The 22,297-nt window shown below is 39.7% G+C and overlaps 3 protein-coding genes and 1 non-coding gene across 6 annotated transcripts in view; 1 reads left to right on the top strand and 3 right to left on the bottom strand.

The window, feature by feature from the left end:
- Nucleotides 1-3,323, top strand: part of ninj1 (ninjurin 1) — a 7,214-nt gene extending 3,891 nt beyond the window's left edge. The window contains exons 2-3 of the mRNA XM_046075860.1: nt 1,857-2,094; nt 3,110-3,323. Coding sequence (XP_045931816.1) covers nt 1,857-2,094; nt 3,110-3,252 — 381 coding nt within the window. The 3' untranslated portion in view covers nt 3,253-3,323. The remainder of the gene's footprint in view (nt 1-1,856; nt 2,095-3,109) is intronic.
- An 813-nt stretch (nt 3,324-4,136) lies between these two features.
- On the bottom strand, nt 4,137-8,292 carry card19 (caspase recruitment domain family, member 19). 2 transcript variants are annotated; one of them, XM_046075858.1, is made up of 6 exons: nt 8,221-8,292; nt 7,607-7,746; nt 7,065-7,221; nt 6,842-6,904; nt 6,515-6,580; nt 4,137-6,381 (listed from the first exon to the last, which is right to left on the bottom strand). In XM_046075858.1, exons 1-6 carry the CDS (start codon nt 8,225-8,227, stop codon nt 6,272-6,274), a joined length of 543 nt encoding a protein of 180 aa, XP_045931814.1. In that variant the 5' UTR covers nt 8,228-8,292; the 3' UTR covers nt 4,137-6,271. The 2 variants fall into 2 exon arrangements, with proteins under 2 accessions (XP_045931814.1, XP_045931813.1); XM_046075857.1 differs by lacking the exon at nt 8,221-8,292 and adding an exon at nt 7,848-7,887.
- Nucleotides 4,996-5,123, bottom strand: LOC123957050. The gene has a single exon (XR_006821708.1). It is a non-coding gene; the product is annotated as a U6atac minor spliceosomal RNA (small nuclear RNA).
- A 577-nt stretch (nt 8,293-8,869) lies between the features above and the next one.
- bicd2 (bicaudal D homolog 2 (Drosophila)) lies at nt 8,870-21,605 on the bottom strand. Of its 2 annotated transcripts, none has more exons than XM_046075856.1 (8): nt 21,010-21,605; nt 17,503-17,715; nt 15,854-16,006; nt 15,009-15,473; nt 13,154-14,152; nt 12,802-12,953; nt 12,114-12,345; nt 8,870-10,151 (listed from the first exon to the last, which is right to left on the bottom strand). In XM_046075856.1, exons 1-8 carry the CDS (start codon nt 21,247-21,249, stop codon nt 10,149-10,151), a joined length of 2,457 nt encoding a protein of 818 aa, XP_045931812.1. In that variant the 5' UTR covers nt 21,250-21,605; the 3' UTR covers nt 8,870-10,148. The 2 variants fall into 2 exon arrangements, with proteins under 2 accessions (XP_045931812.1, XP_045931811.1); XM_046075855.1 differs by lacking the exon at nt 8,870-10,151 and adding an exon at nt 11,763-11,815.
- Between the last annotated feature and the right edge of the window lie 692 nt (nt 21,606-22,297).

Here is a 22,297-nt window from a genome sequence, read left to right on the forward strand (position 1 = left end):
GCAAAGAACCTTGGTGTTTGGTTTGATAGTAATTTAAATTTCGAGCAGCACACCACAAAGCTTGTTCAGTCATGTTTTTATCAACGTAGAAATATAGCAAAAATTCGATCTATGTTAACATTTAAGGACACCGAGACCATTTTACACGCCTTCATCTCATCACGCCTGGATTATTGCAACAGCCTTTTCACCTGTTTAACCCAAAAATCTATTGATCGACTCCAGACTGTCCAGAACTCAGCTGCCAGGCTTTTAACAAGAACAAAGAAATATGACCACATTACTCCTATTTTAGCTTCATTACACTGGCTCCCAGTATGTTTTAGAATTGACTTTAAAATTCTATTGATCACTTTTAAAGCTCTTCATGGCCTCTCGCCTTGTTATATTTCTGAACTTTTAGTCCCATACACACCAGCACGTACCTTGAGATCCTCGGGCAGAGGTCTGTTGTCTGTTCCAGAGTCTCGACTGAAAACTAAAGGGGACAGAGCGTTTGCTGTCAGGGCCCCGAGGCTCTGGAACAGCCTGCCCGAGGAAATCAGGTCAGCTGAGTCAGTGAACTCTTAAGTCCCTTCTTAAAACATACTTTTATAGGAGAGCCTTTCCCGATCTTATTTGACTTTGTTTTATCCCTTTTATTTTATTCTATTTTACAAATTTTATATTTATCTTAAACGTGTATTTTAGTCTTTTCTTTTTTTGTATTATTGTTTTTTGGGTATTATTGTCTTTACACTTGTTAAAGCACTTAACTTGTTTTTGAAAAGTGCTCTACAAATAAAGATTATTATTGAATGTCTTGCTCATGGACACAATGGTGGATTCCCACAGTGGGAATTGAACCCAGGTCTCCCACACCTAAGGCAAGCATCTTATTTATGTGCCACCACCACCTATTCATTTTAATTGCCCTATTAGTGGTTGTAAAGTTTTTTATATTTCTGTAATTATTTTCATTGATTTGTTTTTTTGTTTTTCTGTTGTTGTTGTTGTTGTTGTTGTTGTTGCTCTGTATTGGTGGTTCTGTGTGTGTTTGTCTGTTGTCTGTCTGTACATTGACAAATGTATAATTGTCCTTTTTTTTTTGTCGCTGTTCTTTTGTGATAGTAGTGATGTACTTTAGGACCCCCTTGAAAACGAGATGGTGCATCTCAAGGGTTTTATCCTAATAAATAAATTTGAAAATGAAATTCGATTCCCTAAGAACGGTAAAACTTACTTTGCAGTCGGCACATATTTATATGAAATCGAGTATTACAGTAGCAACAGAGTGCTTTCATTTTCATTCTCCATGTTAAAGTAACCTTTTAAATACCACAATTACACAAGTTTCAGAACATGAAAGCATGGCGCTTTTGCAGTGTGAGTGTTTCAGTGGTGAAAAGGGTCATAAAGGCTCAGAAAAGTCTAATTTCAAGCATATTTAGTTAGGTGAGAGCTGTTGAGTTCTCAGTAGAAGTAGTAGAAGTGCATTTACATACACCTGAGAGATTACATCATAGAAATATTAACTGACATCTGATGACAATATTTTTTGTTAGTTTGATCCATTATGAAATAGCCATTAATCAAAAAATATTAAAGATCAATCTGAAATCCTGTACTGACCCAGTTTGTTCAACTATCACATTGCTAGACATTGCTTGTGTGTCATTCTAAGGATGAGGATATTTTATTGTCGTTCCAAAACATGTTATACATGAAAGGGATCAAATTTAGGTACTCAGGTCCTGGTGCAGGTAATAGCAATAATAAAAACCAAGAAAAGACCGCACACAATAAACCAACATTAAAATAATATTAGTAAATAAATAAACATCATGCTAATGTCAGGGTTTGTGTGTTGCGTTCAGGTCCCGCAGCCAGGCCTCTGGAGGAGGCAACAGAGACCTCTGAACATGAACCATTACGCCAATAAGAAGAGTGCAGCAGAGAGCATGCTGGATGTGGCTCTACTGATGGCTAATGCCTCACAGCTGAAGGCGGTGCTGGAGCAAGGACCAGACTTTACCTTCTATGTGCCCCTTATTACGCTCATTAGCATCTCCCTCGTCCTGCAAATCGTGGTAGGAGTTTTGCTCATCTTCATTGGTAAGTCTGGAGTTTGTTTCTGTCATTGGCCTGTTAGCAAGACTAAAAATATTAAATATATATATAATGTATTGTTTTAGTCCTCTACTGCACAAGTAATTCTTTTAGCATCTTTGGCTGCAACATGGTGTGAAGTACATGGGATATTATATTTATTTACTATTACTTTGTCCAGACTAGCTAAAAGTGACAACAGTGTGTGAAACCCTGTACTCAAAACTCCCACGCCGTGAGTGACACTGAAGTTACACAGCCACAAGCACATTTTTAAGTTACAAGCATAACCTTTTGGGCCTGCTTTTACCACCACAACTTGTGCTTGTAACAATGTGTGTGCATGTGCAACTAACATCAGACCCGAGTTATGCGATCATAGCTGACAACGGCTTTCACTTTGTACTCAGACGTTCACAAAAGCAGCTTTTCTTTTTTTCTTCTCAATCTTTGATATCATTCATGCACATTTTTTATTTAGCCATTGCTGTTTTTTCCCTACAACTGCCAATCTTTTCTACAAATTTACAAGAAAGCACAAACTTGAATTTCTTGTGCTGTTTTTTTGTCACATGTTTACAAAAGGATGATTTTCAACCAAGTGCCTTGAAATCATTTAGATGCACATCATTTCACAAAATTTTATTTAACCTTATGTAGACACATACACAGGAAGAAAGACCGGTCAGTAGCTTCCAGTTTTAAAAAGCTTTTGGGGAAAAAAAGTCATAGATTTGGCAACACTAAAATGGCCAGGGACTTTCCTTTAAATATTCTCTTTTTAGACCAGCAAGGCATGTAATGTCCCAGTGAAGCAAGAAGCTAATTATTCACCTGAAGGCAGTGCAGTCAGATGCTGTTTAGATCACAGTGCAGTATTTCTCAGTAATGATTACTTCACCGCCGATGTGGCAGAAAACTCTGTGCTTCACCTTTCTGGGCAATGGAGGATATTCCTGCTGACAAAGCAAATGTGTGCTCTCAAGAGTGATGTCTCCATGTTTCATTTCTCTTTTGACAGTTAAGTGGAACCTGAATGATGAAAGCATGCACTTCAAGTTGAACATTATGGAGAATTTCGCCACAGCCTTCGTCTTCATCATAGTAGTGGTCAACGTCTTCATCACAGCCTTTGGTGTCCAGCGGCCCAACCCAAGTGCTTGATCACCCTTTAGATGACTCTCCACTCTCCTGATGAACTTAGTAAAGATGCACCTCCACATGATTTGTGAAAATGGACCGGACGTATATTTATTCACCAAACTAAATGGCATGCAGGTGCATTTGCCATTCTGTAATTCAACCTCCCAGGCTTGTCACTTGATACCCACCCGGTGATGATGTGTGTGTGTGTGCGTGTGTGTGTGTGTGTGTGTGTGTGTTAGAGGGGTTCCCTTATCTGACCATAGCTATGGACAAATGTGCAGTCAGCTTCCATTTCATGTGGGTATTCACCAGTTTGTTACCTCTTCTTGTACTCAGGACTGATGCATATAAACGGTTGCCTTTACTTATCAAGCAAATGTATCGGGAGCAACATACTGTATGTCAGTCACAACCATTGTGAATATTTCCTGAAAAAAAAAGACATCCTGCTGTTATTGTTAAGTTTGAAATGTGTCAGTACCTGCAGTCTAATCCGAATGTATGCCTACAAAAAAAACTTGATCACCAAAGCAAAATCCAAATGAAAGTCTTAGTAGTAAGTGCCAGGAGCCACCTTGGCCTTCTGCTGCTCATGTGGCATTACATGATAAAAAAGCCTTATTATGAGGCCAGATTTTCTGTTTACAACTGATTAGTTAAGTGGACCTTACATGCTTTGTTTAAGTGCTATGCAAAGTCTAGTGTGTAAAGTTTTACCTGTATATATTAGTTTATGTCTACAAGTGTTTATATAGTGTATGTGATCACTAACAGGCTTTTTTTAAATCACTTTTTTTAACGGACCAAAAATTGTCACAGCTTCTACTATAAATCTTGTAGTATACACTGTGACAACAATTTTAAATGATATTTTATAAATAAAAACTACAAACATGACAAGATGTGTTTTCTGTCCTGTTTATTCATATCATGCAATGTTTTTTTAATTGTACAAAGACAAAAGTCTCAATCCTACAAATGATGGCAATTTAAATTTAAGGCATTTTTACATGACAGTACACACAGAATGTGACTAAATGTCAGGCACTGGACCTCAATGAGGAGACGTTAATTGACAACCATGAGAAATATCAATATTTCCTTAATAGAACAATATTACAAAAGTGTTGAGTACAAGGAATAACAACAAACCATGCAAGTTGCATAAATGTTTTCTGGTATTGGCTTCAGATGTGCTGAAGTTTAACCACCATACCACAAAGAAATACAGTTTAACAAAAGCACCATCATGATAGTAATTGTTATGCTCTCCATGATACATATAAAAGAAACTGTTTACAAACAGCCTGAGTAAAACTATCAAATTGTATATGCCTGTCATTTTATGGTTAAATTAATTTACTGCCAGACACATTTAAAATAGGCTTATTAGAAACGTCTCAATATAGACCTAGTGGTCAAAAAGGCACAGTAAGAACTAAAACATATACACACTGTAGGGTATATTATGTATAAATGGCTGGGGTGGGACATTTACTTAAACCCTCTTCTACTATTTCTTCTATGCGATAGACAACAGACCGAGCTAACGTTAATGTAAGCCAACAGGAAAAATATAAAAATAAGTTTCCATCCTGTCCGACCCCGCGGAACAAAGAGAGGAGGAAATATTCTGGCATGTTTCCGGTCTGCACTTATGGTGAAAACAGGAGCCGTGAATAAGAAATGAAGGGAGTACGGCATTATTCACACAAACTGTGTGTGTGTGTGTGCGCGCGCGCGTGTATGGATTTCAAAGATGAAAAAATGTGGTTAGAGATGCCACGAAGTAAGTGGCAGTGCCTTAACCGTATGTGTGTTGATGGCCACAGGGACCAATTCCATCCTTGTCAAGGGGAGTGCTAACCTTCTCTCCTTTCATACAACACGACTACATAAAGCAACGCGTCACATTATATATACTGACTTACAATACTTGGTTTCACTCATGGTACAATTTCCGGTGTATTGGTATTACAGATACAGCTGAACAAATCTCCTGTTTGTTCTATTTCAAACACACTAATCTGGGTTTACCCTTCATTATTACCATTCTTCAATCAACATTTGTACATTTTGCTTTAGTCGTTCATCTACCCAAGATGCACTGCGCTGGTAGAGCGGGACATCATTGGTAGAAGAAATCACGTGATGGCAAAATTCACTATAAACTTTTTTATATACAGTCTATGCTATAAACGCGTCTGAAGTAACCATACGGACATCGCTCCACAGTATTCCTGCCTGTTCACATGAGTATCTCCTTTTTGTCTAACTGTGAGCAGCAGAATTTCGGGAAGCTCTTACGAAACCAACAGAAGCCGGACTGTGTTTGGTGAAGTCACTTTTGTCCACAAGATGGCAGTTATGTTCTACAAAGAGCTGGGTGTCATGGACTGCACCATTGATTGTGACACTAATCCTCGTTTCTGAGTTGGGGGATAACTGAGCAGAAAAGAGAGAGTAATTCTCAAATTACCCAAATAAATGCACATGGCAAAGAAGTGCTGCCTGAGCAAAAATAAAATGTTGAAAAATGTTGATATGAGTTTTCACACCAAAGTGTAATTAAGCAAATACGTTGAAGGTTGTTGCTTTATATTGTAGGCTGATCCTATATAGTTAATAATGTAACACCAAGTTTCAAGTTATTTTAGCAACATTTTGTCACTAATGCAGTCAGTTTTTCTCTTTAATTGGTTTGTAAAAGCTGCTTTATGCCACATTTGAAGACTGTAGCAAACACCTTTGTTTAATGAGCTTGTTTTTGATCTCTGTGATTATCCCTCTAAAGTATACGATCCCTTTAACCCACTTAAATAGGCATCAGCATATGAGGAAATAAGAGCATTGTGCCAAATGTAACTATGAATTTGCCCCGTCTTTCCCATTTCAGATCACAAGCAAAACAATATATACAACTGTGTACAAAATTAGTATTCAACTCTTGGGAAAAGATATATTGTGCTGTGCTTTGGTACAAGTAGCTTTCATAAGAGTAGCTCTGGGGAAGCACCTGGTGTGAGGGAGTCACCCCTCACTTCATGAGGCTTTCTTCAGTGTACCATATGAGAACCTCCTGAGCCTTTCTTTGCAAACCCAGAGTAGCCATCCCGAGGGCCCGGCTACCTCCCGTCACTTTAGCCTCTGCAGAACAAAGACTCCTTCTTAGTAACACTGAATTAACAGCATGAAGTAGAATATTTTCAGGAGCATGCATGCAATAAAGTTGATTTATACATTAGCCAGTCAATAGGCGGAAAACTGGAAAGCTACTTACCACTGTAGTAATAGAGCAAAGCCATTCCCACTGCGACACTGAAACAACCCAGAAAGAAGAGGGGACCTGGAAAGAGGTAAACACATCACAACAACGTAAATGTAATTCATTTTTAAAAAGTGGCTGTTCCTTATTTTGTGATTTTTTTGAAGGTCATCACTAAATCATCTACTGACTATTTTATGATGTTGCTGCCTTACATCTGAATCTGATCTGATCTGAGTGAATCTGAATCATTTAAGAATAGTAGTTTAATCATTTGAACATTAACACTGCCTGAAACAATGCACACCCATTGACATGCATTCTTTTACATGAACATCTTACCTCTGTCATTCAGAACATATCTCTGGTGGTAGACACGTCGATATTTGAGCGGATCTAAGGAATCTGGAGGCAGGACATATACCTTTTATTGTGTGGACTAAAATGTAGACTATACTAGAAAACATAACTTAATATGTATAATCCATTCTGTTACGTCCAAATAATAAATGAGTATCTCACTGGGATTACACATGATTTAGAGAAGCAGGATTTGGGGACTGACCTCTGAGGCGGAGCCGTGTGGGCAAGCTGAAGTATACCTCCTCTACATGCAGGTGAAGGGCTCTGTAAAACTCCCTGCACGCTTCCTCTCCTTTCTCCTGCAGGTGTGTCAGGAGCTCACCCAACTGAACACTTGTGGGCACGTCCAAGTTTCGGAACTGGATAACAATAACAACAGTTATTATGGGATATTTTTGGTCCCCAAACGGAAATGTTCCCTTTTCAAGTTTTTGCATAGTAAACCTACATTATAGATTAAACTACAACACATATACAGCTACTGCTGCATTACATGCTTCTTACAAATAAACACCATATAATATAGGACATGGCTCATTCATCTATGATGAATACTTTTAGTTTTGATACTTTAGCACATTTTGCAAGTAGCCACACCTGTGAAAAAGATTTTTAATGCAGACCTTTTACTTAAAACGGAGTATTTTTACCGTGTGGTGTGGTATTGCTTTTACTTCATCTCTTTTTTCCATCACTGCCTGTATGCGACCAAGACAGATAAGTACTTTGTGCATGAGGACTTACTTTGGTGGCCTCCTTGTCTGTGAGGATCTGCGGGTAGATTCTGTTGAGCTGCAGAATGAGTTTGTCCACCAGCTCCGTGTCAAGTCTCCGGTCAGCTCTGAGGAAGGCGCTGTCCTCTATCAGCTGCTCATGAAAACTGTCTGTGCATGTCAACAGAGAGACGTTTTAAACAATGACTAGTGTTTAGTGTATTTAGTGTAACCAGCAAGACGCTTCCATTCACTGTCTGATAATAGGCTACCATTGGAAAGGGACGTCAGTAACATATCCGTACATAGACATATCTCCCGTCTTTCCTCGTACTAACTGTTGCAACAGAGGCGTATGAGGGCATGGAGGATCGGGAATGCTGCGAAAAAACACTTGTTATTCAACTAATTGTGTGTTGACAGCGAAATGAAAAGTAAGGCGCTTTCTCCTGTCAAGAGTGTTGTTAAGAAACTTTTCAGGGCTCAACAGGACAGACGTTGCATTGTCTTTGTGAAAACGAGGCAACTTTTCAGGTCGTCAGTGCCGTGGTAATGCTCGTGGCTTGAAAGACATTAAATAAACTAAACAGAAGGTTAAAAACATGGTGAAATAAGCGCTATTTTTAGTTAAAGAAAGACACGAACCTCCCATTGTGGAGTCCCCTCTGTCCTTTGTGTGGCCACGCCCTCTGACGTCAACCCGTAGGCAGGGAGTGACTTACGTCAACGTCTTCGTCCAAAAAGTGGGAAAAAAAACTTTACTCCTTTATACCGGAAATGGAAATTAAGGATAAAGGATACGCTAAGCAATTTACTTTATAATTGACCCTTATCAGGTTTTTGATACAGATACGCAGAAGAAACAGAATTTGATCTATCTGTGTATCACTTTAAACAACAAAGTGTATGTACATTACTGTAAATTGAACAGCTGTTTGAGAGTCCCTTGAACAATTGTACTTCTTTTTTTAATTATTTGTTGTCATGGACATAAAGTTCAAATTATTGTTAGATCTGAGGACTAAATTTGGTGTATTGCTTATTTGTACAGTATATTCTATATAATTTGAGACTTTTGTATGCACAAAAACTCACCATGCTGAATGGATCTGTTTCAGAAAAAGTAACAATATACAGTCACTACCTACCCACTGTACAGAACCACCAATATTGTACTCACTGGTGGCAAGTAATAAGTCCAATTTATATTTGATTTTCATTTCTCAACAGTGAAAGAATAACGCTTTATTGTAAAATTGTTAGTAAATCTATTTTCTAAAAGAAAGACCCCCAGTATTGTGAAAGTTAGCTTTATTTCTTCACCAGTCATAAGGGTTAGCAGAGACAGTAGCCCACATTCATGCATCTTGCTAGTGATTTACCACAAGTTCAGTCTTACAGATATTCTGACCAGCCACCTCCACTCAAGCTCCCTTATGAAAAAAAAAGGATGATGACATCCTGTAGTCTGAACAGTGTCAAATAAATATAATTGCAGAAATAGTAAAAACATACAAAATCAATTAGGACCAAGTATGTGAGCAACAATGTGTAAAATATTTTTTTACATAGCATAAACATTTATTTTCTTCCTCTTGCCATGTTTTACAAATTGCACTTGTATAAACAAAACACAGCATGGCACCGCAGGATTATTGTTTGCAGATAATGCATTTTAGGACTCAAAAGGTTTAGAAAAAGCTGTTTTAAAACAATTACAATAAAAACTCTCCTTCATGATAAAGTGTATGAATACTATTAACATCTGACCTTAACTTAGAAATATTTAAATAAGCTTTGTATTAATACTCTTCCTTAGTGATAACAAGCATACTTGAATTTGAAGCTCCATATTTTCAGGGTCATAAGGTAAAAACAAATAGTTATTGAAAAATCTTGATAACCTCGACAGCTTGTTCCTACGGGCTGTCAGTAAGGCACAACTAAATCTAAGGCCAAAAGAAAAAAAACTACAGCAGAAAAGTCTCTTTTGCTTGATTTCAACTAGTGAGTTGAAGTTCGGTTTTTTAAAGAATTCCCACATATCTGCTTTTACTACTATGAAATAGGGAATAAATAGGGCTAAAATATGGTGAATCGCTTGAAAATGTAGTCAACAATCTGGCAGATAAACATACACATCCAGTAAACACATTGTATAATACTTGAAACAATTAGTATGATTTTAGAAAGAAAGAGGAATCACCTCAGAGCAAATAAGTAAAACAAAAAGTGCTCAGTCAGGGTAACACAGGCAATGAGTAATCAGCAAAACACCCATCTTTATTCCTCCTCTGGTTCAGTAATAATAGTGGTGCATAGTGTTGGAAGACTTAGGGACTACAGTGGGCAGATGAAGCGATGAGTCATCCTTTCTGCAGTCAAAATGTTTAACAGAATTGTGCATACTTGTTTTTGGCACTCTAAAACAAGGCCCTTGGCAAATACTGTTTGAAATGTTCTTGTGTTAGCGATGACCATTATTAGATAGTGAAGGAACCAGGACCACAGATGATTGGCAACTGTCACAGACACTTTGACGGACCTCCTTAAGGACACTTGGCATAATAGATTTACTGCAAATGGAAAGATAAAGAAAATCACATTAAATTGATTGATTGTTGAAATTCCAATTTCCACTGCATTAGTGAGATGAAGTATATCAATGAAGTTAACAGTTAGGAAAGTTAGATGGCTGCAGGAAGCAGAGGACTGAGGAGTGTTAGTCTCTGATATTACAGGGAATGTGTTGTGTCACCTAAAGCCAACTGTCCTTCAAACTGTTACGTAAATGTTTTATCTCACTCTTTAATGCAGACACAGACATTTAAAATTCCTTTTAATATATTTGATACAGAAAAGAGAAAATAGAGAATAGCATCTTATTTATAATAGAAACACATGAATATTAAAGTAAAAACAGTTTCTTGGTTTATCTTTGGTAATCACCCTAAATTAAAGTGGTACCATGTTTTTTCTCTCACAAGCTATTTTGGACCAATAAGAGTAAAAGAAGCTGCTTTCTGAACTTGGGTTACATAAAAATGAATGTTGAAAGAGAAACAAAGAGATAGGTTACATATATGCTAGCAGATTTGTAGTACAACTGCCCAGGTTCGTGCAACTGAAAAGTTTGTTAGATTTCTGTTTTAATGTCTCATATAATAAAATGGTAACAACGGTATAATAAATAGTTTCTGGCCAACTCTAGAGAAACTGTTTTCAGGCTAGTTTTACCCACAAAACAGCTTACCTGTACACAACATACAACATGTCACAGAACTCAAACATGGAGTAAAGCTTGGTACCTTCTGTGAAAGATTCTACCTGCTTATACTCATCACAGCGTATTTGATGCCAGCCTGGAAGCAAATGTCAGTTGAATTAAAATTAGCACATAGGTTTCCAGTTTCATTTGGTTCTCAGGCCAAATAATGATATAAATACCACATGGAAAATTAAACTTACACTCCATGCTTTGGGGATTTGTGCCTTCCTTGTGCCAACTGAGTAGTCTGTATATTCATTTTATTAAAATAACTATTCAGTACAATCTTTGTCATGCTAAAAAATGAATAAGAGTAAGAGTTTTAATTTCAGTATTAAAGAGGTCATATTATGCTTTTCGGCTTTTTCCCTCTCCTTTATTTTGCATGTAATAGGTTTGCAAAGTGATAAAGCCCAAAGTCCAGCCCAAAGGGAGTTCCCATCATCCACAAAAACACTGCTCTGAACTGCCTGAAAACAGCTTGTTTGTAGTCCAGTCTTTTCCTTTGATCCCTGTGACAACACAGCAAAACACGCATCATAACACTCGCCAAGCAACTAGTCCGACACGCAAATACACCGGTGGAAAAACACACTGAGCTGCAGCACACACAGTGACAAGATGTCCGCTCACTGCTTCTCCTCTCCCTTCCAAACATGAGCTACCCTCCAGGCAGTCAACGGACATAAAGTTGTTACTGTGATGTAGAGACAGAGCTCAGTTAAAACTTAATGTATGAAAGATACATTTGTTACAGATTAATAACTCACCACTCTGAAACTCTTGCTCCAGTCTATGTTGCTAAGCTGGTAAGGGGAACATGTACAGCTGAACCGAAGCCGTGTTTGCCTCAGGACCCGCCCTACTCTGCTCCTGATTGGCTACCAGTCCTTAACTAGGAAGTGCGAATGCGGAACTCCCAACAAAGATCTTGTATTGGTGAGATGCATCACTCCATAGCTAAAACAAAGCCTTCAACACACAGGGTGAAAAGAGGAGCTGCAGCAATGTGCAGTATGACAAAATATATGTTGTTTTTGAAAATAGAAACCATGACCACTTTAAGTAGTAATAATAGTAGTAATACTAGTATGCCATATAGTCTATGTGTTAGAGGTATAATGGCTACTGAAACAGAGCTTAGTGTTGAGTGTATGCAAAGTCTGCATGAGATGCAAATCTTGCAATGAATGACATAGAAGTTAAAAAAGGCCACATAAAACCTTGCACATGGCTCAGAGTTGGTTCTGCAGTGCAGCCTTTGACTTACATGATGGTTAGAAGATGCTCCCTTGCCCTTTGTTTTGCCCTTCCCTCCCACTGCTGTAGCACTGCTGCGGCGCGCCTGCTCATGGTCAAACTCCAAGTCCTCCAGGCGCTGGGTTAAGGCCAGTTTCTGCTGGATGGCCATACGTAACAGAGAATTCAGGGTCTTCTTCTCATCCTCCGCAGCAGACAGCTGCCTTTGCATGTCATCCAGCTGGGTCACATACTCGTCACACCTGAGAGAAAGAGATGGGAGAGGCAGAGAGAAGAGTGCAAGAGACGGAAAAAGAAAGAAACTAGAGATTAACATTATTTCCAGCAGGTGGAGCAATTTGCCTTCAACTGCAGCTGCCGTCACATGTTTTCTCCATTCCTCAGACTGCATTTTCCAGATGGGAGGATGAGGTCTCTGCTAGCTGACTGGTAGTATTACATCAGACGTTTCCCACAATGCTTTGCTTCTAACGCACACATATACAGACACTCATACAAAATAGTTGTGCAGAATAAGCACTTAAAGGTTTTAACGTTTCTTTTTCATTAGTAGGAAATTGCAATTATTAGCAGGACAGAACAGATGTTATGCATTCTGGTCTGAGCCCCCAACCAGCTGGCCACCAGGATGCCACATGATGGTTCATTTCATGTTTGCCAAGAATGAAATGTAAACCAGGGAGTATGTATATTCATACCTTGTAGCAAACATGGCTCGAAGAGAGGAGAACGTAGCAGCATCCTCTTTTAGAGCCTTGAGTTCATTGCGGAGCTTCATTATTGTCTCAGTCACCATGGCCTTCTCGCTCTCATACTTACTCTTCAGGTTGGCCAGAGCAACCTCAGCCGTCTAAAGGGAATAAGATCTTATATCATTATTTATTTCTTACACTGGTGAGGTCTACACTCAGCGGTTATTTTTAGCTGAAGCAGAATATTCATTTCTGTCGTACTTGTCAGTTGGAGAAACAATGAACATCCTTCCTCTGAGAAACATACACAGCAGGCATGCACATTCACATATAGACACAATCAGAGTGGTCTTCTGACCTGCTTGTTGGCCTTGAGCACGGCTCTGAGAGTGGCGATCTGTTCCCTTTTGGTGCTAAGCAGGGACTTCAGTTTGAGGATCTCTCCCATGCAAGCCTCCTTGTCCTTGTCTGCCACTGTGCTCAGCTCCAGATTGGCAAGTCTCTGACGTGACAGGTCTGTGGTGCGGTCCACTGCCTGCTGCAGGTGGCGGATCTGGTCCCTGATGATTGCTACCAGGTTATAGATGTTCATGGGTTCTGGCCGGTGCTCTGGAGCTGAGGTAACTGTAGTGCCCCTCGAGTCTGACTTTCCAGGTTCAGTCTCAGAGATCAGGCCATTTGTGAGAAGTACAGAAGACTGGTGCTCCTTCCCGTCTTGCCCCCTTCTTACTATGGCCTTGCCTTCTTTGTAGTAGTCCAGCATGACGCGGTTAGGGGTCTCATTGTTGCACATACACACATGGTTGTAGAGATTGGCCAGCTCTTCACTGAAAGCTATGAGCTCATCCTGGGCCACATTAAGGCTGCCAAGTGATTCTCCTGCAGCCTCACTGACCACACGGAGCTCCTTCTCCAGGCGAGCCACCTCCGCTTTATCTGCTTGGCTAATCTTCTCTAGGGACGCCAACCTCGACCTCAACTCCTGGACGTCGCTCTCCAGCCGCGCTCGCTCATCTTCATACCGGGTTCGACACTCCTCGTACTTTGCCCTCAGAGTCTTCAGCTCCTGCCTTAACTCCCCGGCTTCAGACACGGCCACGGTGTACTTACACTGCAGAATCTCAGGTCCGTTGATGTCAAGCTCGTAGTAGTCTCCATCATCATGGCTGTCCCTGTCTTTTTCGCTGTCAAGGGCTGACTGTCGCTCCTTACTGGCCTGAAGTTTCCTCATTGCACTGAGGTTCTCGGTCAGCCTGTTGACAGTTTCCTTTTGCTCAGACACAGTCCCATAGGCCTGCTCCAAGTGCTTCTGGCTCTCCTGTAGAGAGTTGATCAGCGAGGCTTTCTCCCGCTCCACCTAACATAAAAACAAATTTTCAGTCAGTTGGTCCACTTTACAGCACATGAAAAAAAAGGTCAGCTGGAAGAATTACTCTCCTTGCCCTTCTATGGTTTAAGCCAGCATAGTTGTTTCAGTCTTTGATTTTAACAGAATTGAATTCAGTGAATATCCCATAAAATGTCCACATTTAATGAGTGTAAAAAATATATTTGATACCAATTGATATGACCATAGATGGTCTATAATCATGTATTTAGAGCAACAGGGATTGTTCTATTCTCACTTGTTGTGTACAGTCAAAGCTCTGACTGTGTATACCGTTTATATCTTGTGCAGCAACATTTTCAACAAACAACAACAAATCATATGTTTTTTTCTGTTTCTGAAATCCAAAATCCTTGTGGCCATCTTTCAAATAAACTGTGGGGTGAGGCAATAAATTCTGCTTTTTTAAAACCTTGTGCATTCACTTTAGATTTCACTGGGCATCGTGCATTTAATTAGCTTCGTCTATTTCGGTCCGACAAATAGATTGTCGAATCACTGGGAACAGAGAATTAAAGAGTGATTGCCACTAATGTTAAAACTGAAAAAGAACATCTGAGGCACTGCACTGAAGCTTAACCAACAGTCTCCTTTTAATAAATGTCTTACAATTTGTCTGAGATGGAGTTGTATTACAGATTGAACTGAAGGCCAGATGAAAATGTGCCCAAGAATAATTAGTTATTCAATTATTCATGTACACATACGTACTGTGTGATTTACACATGTATATTTTTGGTGAACGTTAAATCTACTTTTGAATGAATGTGTTCAATACAGGCAAGTAATGCTGGATGGTCAAAGAGCAGCTCATGGGCGTCATTACCTGTGCAAGCTGTTGTTTAAGTTTCTGGATCTCAGAGATGTTGAGCTCGCTCAGCAGGTCGTCTACCAGGCTAGGAGCCGGCTTGAAAGCCTCTCCTCTCTTGTTCACGGCAGCTCTGTTGACTTCATCACCTTCACCAGTCTTGGCCAAGCCGTTTTCGAAGCCTCTGATCAGATCATCATTGTCAGGCTCGGTGATGGCAGAGGGATCGTCATGGAGTTTTAGGTTGTCGATGGAGATATTGAAAGAGCTGTTGTACACAGAGCCCCCAATGGTCATATAGTGGGAGAGCTCCTTGCGCAGGGTGGCCTTCTGCTCGCGCTCTGTTTTAATGGTTTCTAAGGCTTCCGTCAGTTGTCGCTCAGCGATTTCTCTCAGACGCATGGCTTCCTCCAGCTGGCTGTGTAGGCACTGGGAGTCCTCCTCCAGACGGCGGATCTCATGCTTTAGACCTTCAAATTCCACCTTAGCAGATGGTCAAAAATATAAATAAGACTGTCAATAATTTTGCTCAGTTGATTTGTGTCCACTGTTTCTTCTCTATTAGGCCAGATGGCATATTGTCTGAAAATGAGTGAATTATATAAAAAAAATAAAATAAAATAAAATTAAAATAAAATTAAAAAAAAAAGGGGGGGGGGGGTTATTTTGACCCCCATTTTAAATTATAGCAAACTTCAAGTGTTGGAAAGGCGCAGTGTTTTTAATTAATGTCTTGTCACTTTCTTACGTGACACCAATAACGTGGCTAGTCTGAGTCATAAAAAGGTCCCTACTAACCATGATTTCCACCTAGCTCAAGAGGTGTAACAAAGTGAGTATCAAGTTCCATCTCCTTGTCTCACCTGGTTCTGTCTCAGCACAGACACTTGTTTCTGAAGAGAGATGTTCTCATCCTCCAGCTCGCTGTAGTCCTGCAGCAGACGAGCCTCCCGCACCTTGTACTCTCTGATGTCATCGCGCAGCTGACCGCGCTGCAGCTCTGCCAGCTCTGAATTCTGCACACAGCAGAAGAGGGGGAAAGAGATGGCATGCAGCATGAGAATGAACTCCAGTTAAAATAAACGTTCACTATCACTGATTGAGGAGTGAAAAATCACCCAGGCGGTGCACACTAACATCCTTGGGAGTGTGGGATCACCGTGAGTGAAATGAGGATCAGCGTGTCAGCATGTTTCACTTACCACAGGGGCAAGACTTTGGCAGGCACATGTGATGACGGAAGGAGGACATGGTCCACTTACCAATGCCATGCTACAGAGAGCCCTGGCGGAAGACATCCTTTGTGTCACTCACAGTGGACCATGACATCATCTTTCCTGCTGTTTTCACTGCAATCCTGCTAACTGACCATCCCCCACTACAAGCACAAACTTCAACTCTCTCACCCTGACAACTAGTGGAGGTTTGCATTGGGTAGTAGCACCAGCTGTGTGTAAGTTAGGGTGTAAAGACGACACTAGAGGATTTATTACCACCAGTTAGTCTGTAACTAAATCAGCTACTAAAATTGGATGCACCTTGATTATATGGGGCAAAACGTAACTAGTTTGGACGTGAAGTCATAACTTAGGCAAGTGGCCAATCATTGTTCAAAGATAGTGTTAGTTAGAAGTGTGCATTAGCTTTCTGGCTGGCATGAGCCACTTGGCATTGTAGTAAATTGTAGTAAACCAGATTGATACTAAAATATCAAATCAATAAATTAGGTTTCTACTGTATTACTGTGTTGCAAATGACATGCAATTAATGACAAATGATGCTGCGGGGCAGAAAAACAGCAGTTTTAGCATTAGTGAGTATAATTCCGTGATATTTTATGATTTATACCTACTCAGGGACATGTGTAACTATTTAGTTGTTACTTAGAGTTATGTTGTACCTTATCTCTGTAGAGCAACCGCTTTTATTTTAGTAGTGCATACATAACAACTAAGTAATAATTAGTAATGTTATAACTAGGCTAAGTTTGAACTTACAACTGGTGCAACAGGCTGCTGGTCTCCATGGCTCCATCTAAACTTCCATTAGCTTTACTAACCTTCTCTTTCATCCTACTTTGATTATAACTGATTACTTTACTGGACAGAGTCATACAAGTAACATGAGCTTTTCAAACACTAAAATACTTTGATTCAAGGTTACTGGCACTCATTTACAACTATCGGATAAACTCATCCAGATTTTATTCAGGAAAAACATTTAAAGTTTCCACATCTTTGCAAAATAAAAGGGTCTCATAAAAACGCACAACACACCACAGCTGTATGGTGGATCTGTAAATCAACAACGCCCAGAGAGCAATTTCACAACAGAAAGCTGATAAGATCCAGTTTTCATTGATATATACTTTATCAAGAGAATGTCTTGTAATTTTAGAGAGACTGAGATTTAAGACTCTTTATAAATTAGGACCAGCGTGAATTAAATACAACTTTATTCAAATGAGCATGAACATGTTTAATGTTTAATATTAGCATAATTAAACCATCACCTCTCTCATCTCCAGGGCAATAGACGAGAGGCGTTCGTTTTCAGCCTGGGCGCTGGTGAGGGAGGCTTTGGCCTGTCGGACCTCATTCTGCAGCTCAAGGACCTTCTGCTGGTAGAGAGCCTCCTTACTGGCAGACTCCAGGATCAGAGACTCTTCCCTGCTTTCTCCATCTGCTGCCACCTTCTTGTGGGTTGAGTAAGCTTGTCCAAAGGCCTGGGGACAGACAGAAAGAATGAACATCAGGGAAGGCAAACTACTTTGATCGAGGATTAATAGCCAACCTGTTTTAAGATGCACACAACAGATCAACAAGTATGACATTCACCGCATTTATTACTGGTTGACTGTTCGCCTCTCGTGTTACAGTGGACCATTCAACCAAAAGTGCTGTGTCATCCTGCTGCTACATTTTGGTGTTATTTCATGCTGTTCATATCACACACTAACAGAGCATGAGATTGAGAGCAAAGAGATTATTGCAAGCACTGAACACATCTGAATTTGTCATGCTAACATGTCAAACTGGAGCCAAGGGAGGCTGCTGTCTTCCAAGCCACATGCAGGGAACAAAAAAACTCTGTTTGGTCTGTCTTGGAAATCTGAGTTGAGACAACCAAATTTAAGTGACAGTTAAAAGTTGAACATATCCTAAATTTAAATACAGACATATATGCATGATTTACCAATTACTTTTCTGCATAATACAATGTAATTATAATAAAATAGAAACCTCACTATGTGTCCAATTGCCAATTCAAATCTTTGCAAACCCTTCCTTATCTTATACCCAAACTTTACCTAAGGGCAGGGTCTAATGGAGGTGACCCCTAGTTGGAATGCACGAATAGCTGGATACCAAGCAAAGAGTACAGGCTTAAGTTACCAGAACTGACAGAGTCAGCAAAACACATTAACACAGGATAAACTGGTTGATGTCAGATTCCCACAGCCAACTGACTGAAAGGCTCTGAACATCCAGCCAACAAGCACTGAGCTAAACTGGTGATGTAATAACTAATGTCCTGTAGCTCTCCCCACCGGCATAGAAATCGCTCATTTTCTTCTTCAGGAGTTTTCAGTCACATAAACTGATATGTGTAACAACTAAAGCACACTGGGTGCTATTGGATCATTCATTTCCCCCACCAACATTAGTGGCAAACTCTACTTAAATGGAGAAGCAACAGTGAGAATCATGAGATACCAAGAGAATGACTACAACAATGAGTCACTTAGTGACTGGACCGTGATATACGCCATGAATAACGTAACATGGACATAAAACACCATCAACACAACTGGGAATAAGTCATCAAAAGATCCACTGAGACTCATCCAGTGACAACACAAGTGAAGTCCTCATCTTGACAGGATGAAATGAATCTGCAATGTGTTTTGCTTCTTCAATGTGAGGATCTGATGCTTTTCTTTGTCATATATGATCGTATCCTGATTCATGTTCAAGGTTTCAGTCAGCGGTTGGTAGAATAAAACAAGTAATATGAATACATGACTTTGGGAAATTACAACATTTTCATTATCTGGACACATTTCATAGACCAATCTCATAGACCAATCGATAATGAAAATAATTTTTAATTGCTGCCCTAATTGAAAACTGGACTCTATCATATAGTAATGAGTAGTAACGCTTGTAATTAAACATTGCCTTTTTTACAGCTAAGAAAGACACTGACTTCTATCTGTTCACTATTCAGAGCAGTTATCTTTACACACAATATGAACTGTTTCTGGCTTCCTGGCTACCAGTGAAAAACCACACAATGAAATATCCCACTAAATTATTAAGAGTGAGAGATGGAGTTAGTTGATAACAAGTTGCGACCACAACCGCTGAATGTTGAGGCCAATGTGTGGAAGTCATAGACTGTGTATAGTGCCTTATGATGCAGTTCCTCTAAAGTTGATAAATTGAGCCAAAGGGAAAAACCCAACTTCTCTCTTGAAATACAGTCAGAATTTCCCACTAGTTAGGATATCAATAGCTAATGTTGCTTCTTCATATGTCTGTTGTTGTGGGAATTTTAAAAATCATTGGTTTATGAAGATGGATATAACAATGGAGAAATGTATAATAGTGTATGTTTTAATTTTTAGCCTCAATCACTGTCAGAGATGGCAGCAAATGGTAAACTTCCGCGTTCAGAAATCAATGAGTTACATCGCAGACTACCATGTTCATACTAAGATGGGGAAAAAAGCTTTTGTGAGAATATGGATATACGTAATATGGCCAAAAATATTATCACAATATCAATAATTATCACGATAATGTCAAATCATTATTTCTTTCAAGCTTAAAGGCTGATTGTGGTGAAAGTTGAAGAATGAGTAAATTTAAGTAAAATCCTTTTTCAGTCCCCTTTCCTTAACAAAATAAATCTAATCTAACTATAAAAATTAAGTGCTAATTCGATCCTCATTCAAATGAATTAAATCTACCACTTACTGAAAATTTGTTATATTATTATTGAGGAAACTTATATCACGGTATTGCTTTATTGCCCAGCCCTAAGTGAGAATTAAATTACTGGAGTCAAAATAGATGTGAAAAGAAATGTGTTGACAGCAGCATGATTTAAAGCCTTAAAAGTTTGATGCTGAAAGGAGCTGTGTAAAAGCAGTCTCCGGTAGCTGAATTAGTGATGATGACAGATGAAAACCTCCTTGCCATGTGAACCAAGGTCTCTTCTGAGCCAACCATACTGACAAATCGCAAAAAGGTGGTAAATTCAGGGAAACCAGATGAGCATTGTTATAGTCGTGGGTTAGGAATGTCTCTCCAATGAGCCAATTAGGACATCAAGACAGGAATCTCTTCAATTTCTCAGAATAAACAAGTCTCAAACACATTTCTTTTCTACTATAGCTTGACCCTTCCTGATACTTTTAGACTTAATAAACTGACAGCAGCTTGGCCACATAGGCATGTAGATTTGACATACTGCTGCAGCTGCAGACGTATGGTCAGACGTGGCCCCAACCTTACATACCAAAAGCAAATACAGGCAAGTGACCAAAAAGTAAAATAAATTGATGACAATATGTCATAACATTATGCCAGACTTAAAATACCAATTCGAGAAACCTTCAGCTAGTCAGTTTAGACTTAGACTGGCATGCTCAAGTTATGAGCCTCCAAGGAACCGGCCCGTGATTGATAACTCTGATTATAGACTGTGTGCTTCCGACTGACACGTTCAAGACCGTTCGTAAACAGAAAGCTGACAGTTGCTGCACCAAATTTATAACGGTTAATATTAGCTAGATTAACGTTACAGGTTATACACTAAGTGTTCACATGGCACGCAGCCAGACAACACACAAACACACACACACACATTATATATATATATATATATATATATACACACACATACATACATACATACACACATACACACTATATATATATATATATTACACACTATATATATATATATTTATGTTTTCTGGCTGCGTGGCTATGACTTAACGTTACGTTACCTCCTTAAGCTGATCCAGCTCCTGTCGGACCGTCTCGTACTCTGTCTCCAACTCATCAAATCGCTGCTTGAGCTGCTGTTTCTCCTCCAGCACCGCCAGCCCGTACTCAGCCGCCTGGATCTTCTCATGGGTCGTATCACGGAGCTCGCGGGTGAGCCGCTCAACCTCGACTCGAAGCCACTGCGGCCCGGCCTCTGTCACCAGCACCGCTTCGGGATATTCCTGCTCCTCCATAGACATCTTGGTGAGCCGCCGACTCACAATTGTAACGGGACCCAGCCCTGGCTGGCTGGCAGGAGCAGCGCAGAAAACCACCGAGACCACAAATCACTGCCTTCTTTGTTTGAGTCGCATTGTTGGGACTTAAACGACGTTCAGTTCCCTTCGCCTCTTCCCGCAGCACACTTCGACAAAAATCAACATAGACGATACTTTTGTCATTCTCGAGGAGTTTATTCAGCTGAAGCTGATAGAGGAAACTTCAGTTGAGATCATCACTGGTTGGAAAAAGCTACCCCTGAACGACATTCAAATATGTTTGACTGGGAAGGGAAATGTAGTTTTAAATGTAATGCCAGGACCTTAACTACCACGTACTTCAACTGTCACCTTGACGTCAAGTTCCAGAATGCATTGCGTGGGCTTTGAGGTAAGCTAGATGTTGCGTTCAAGTGCTCCTGGGATGGTCCTAGATCGACATTTAGGATGTCGTTCTTCAGACTTCGGTGTGTTCATGAGCGTCAGCGGTAATGTGTAAACAAGATGGACGGGTTTTTTTTTTATGTGATCTTGCATCCAAGAATGCTGAAACTGTTTAAAGATGAATTATTTTACATCATAAGTACAGTACCAGTTCCATAAAACCACTTCACCTGACTTGTTAATGCTAATAAATAACTAATCTAGGTCAATCTATGTGGACAGCAACTAAGGGTTGCAGCCTAAAAACATTTATAACAAAAAAACATTTACATGCAATACGTGAATTAATAAAATGCATTAACATTCATCCGCCATGTTTCTGCGTAATATGACATATTGGCAAGTCCGGCGGTACCAGCATTTTCGCTGACTTTCCGAATTGTTCCGAGGAGGTATTCAAGTAAAATTTCCCAGTTGATTATTCTGACACCACATAAATGCAGGGCTACTGAAGACGTCAATACAGCACTGCCATCTAGAGACTTCATAATGAAACTACAACTGTACAAGATAGATACTGTATTTAATTTATTAAAGGCGCAATTTGTGATTATGGTTGCAAAAAACGATCATTTTCATTATCAGT

This window comes from Micropterus dolomieu, linkage group LG18 (genome assembly GCF_021292245.1).
Source record: "Micropterus dolomieu isolate WLL.071019.BEF.003 ecotype Adirondacks linkage group LG18, ASM2129224v1, whole genome shotgun sequence".
NCBI lineage: Eukaryota > Metazoa > Chordata > Actinopteri > Centrarchiformes > Centrarchidae > Micropterus > Micropterus dolomieu.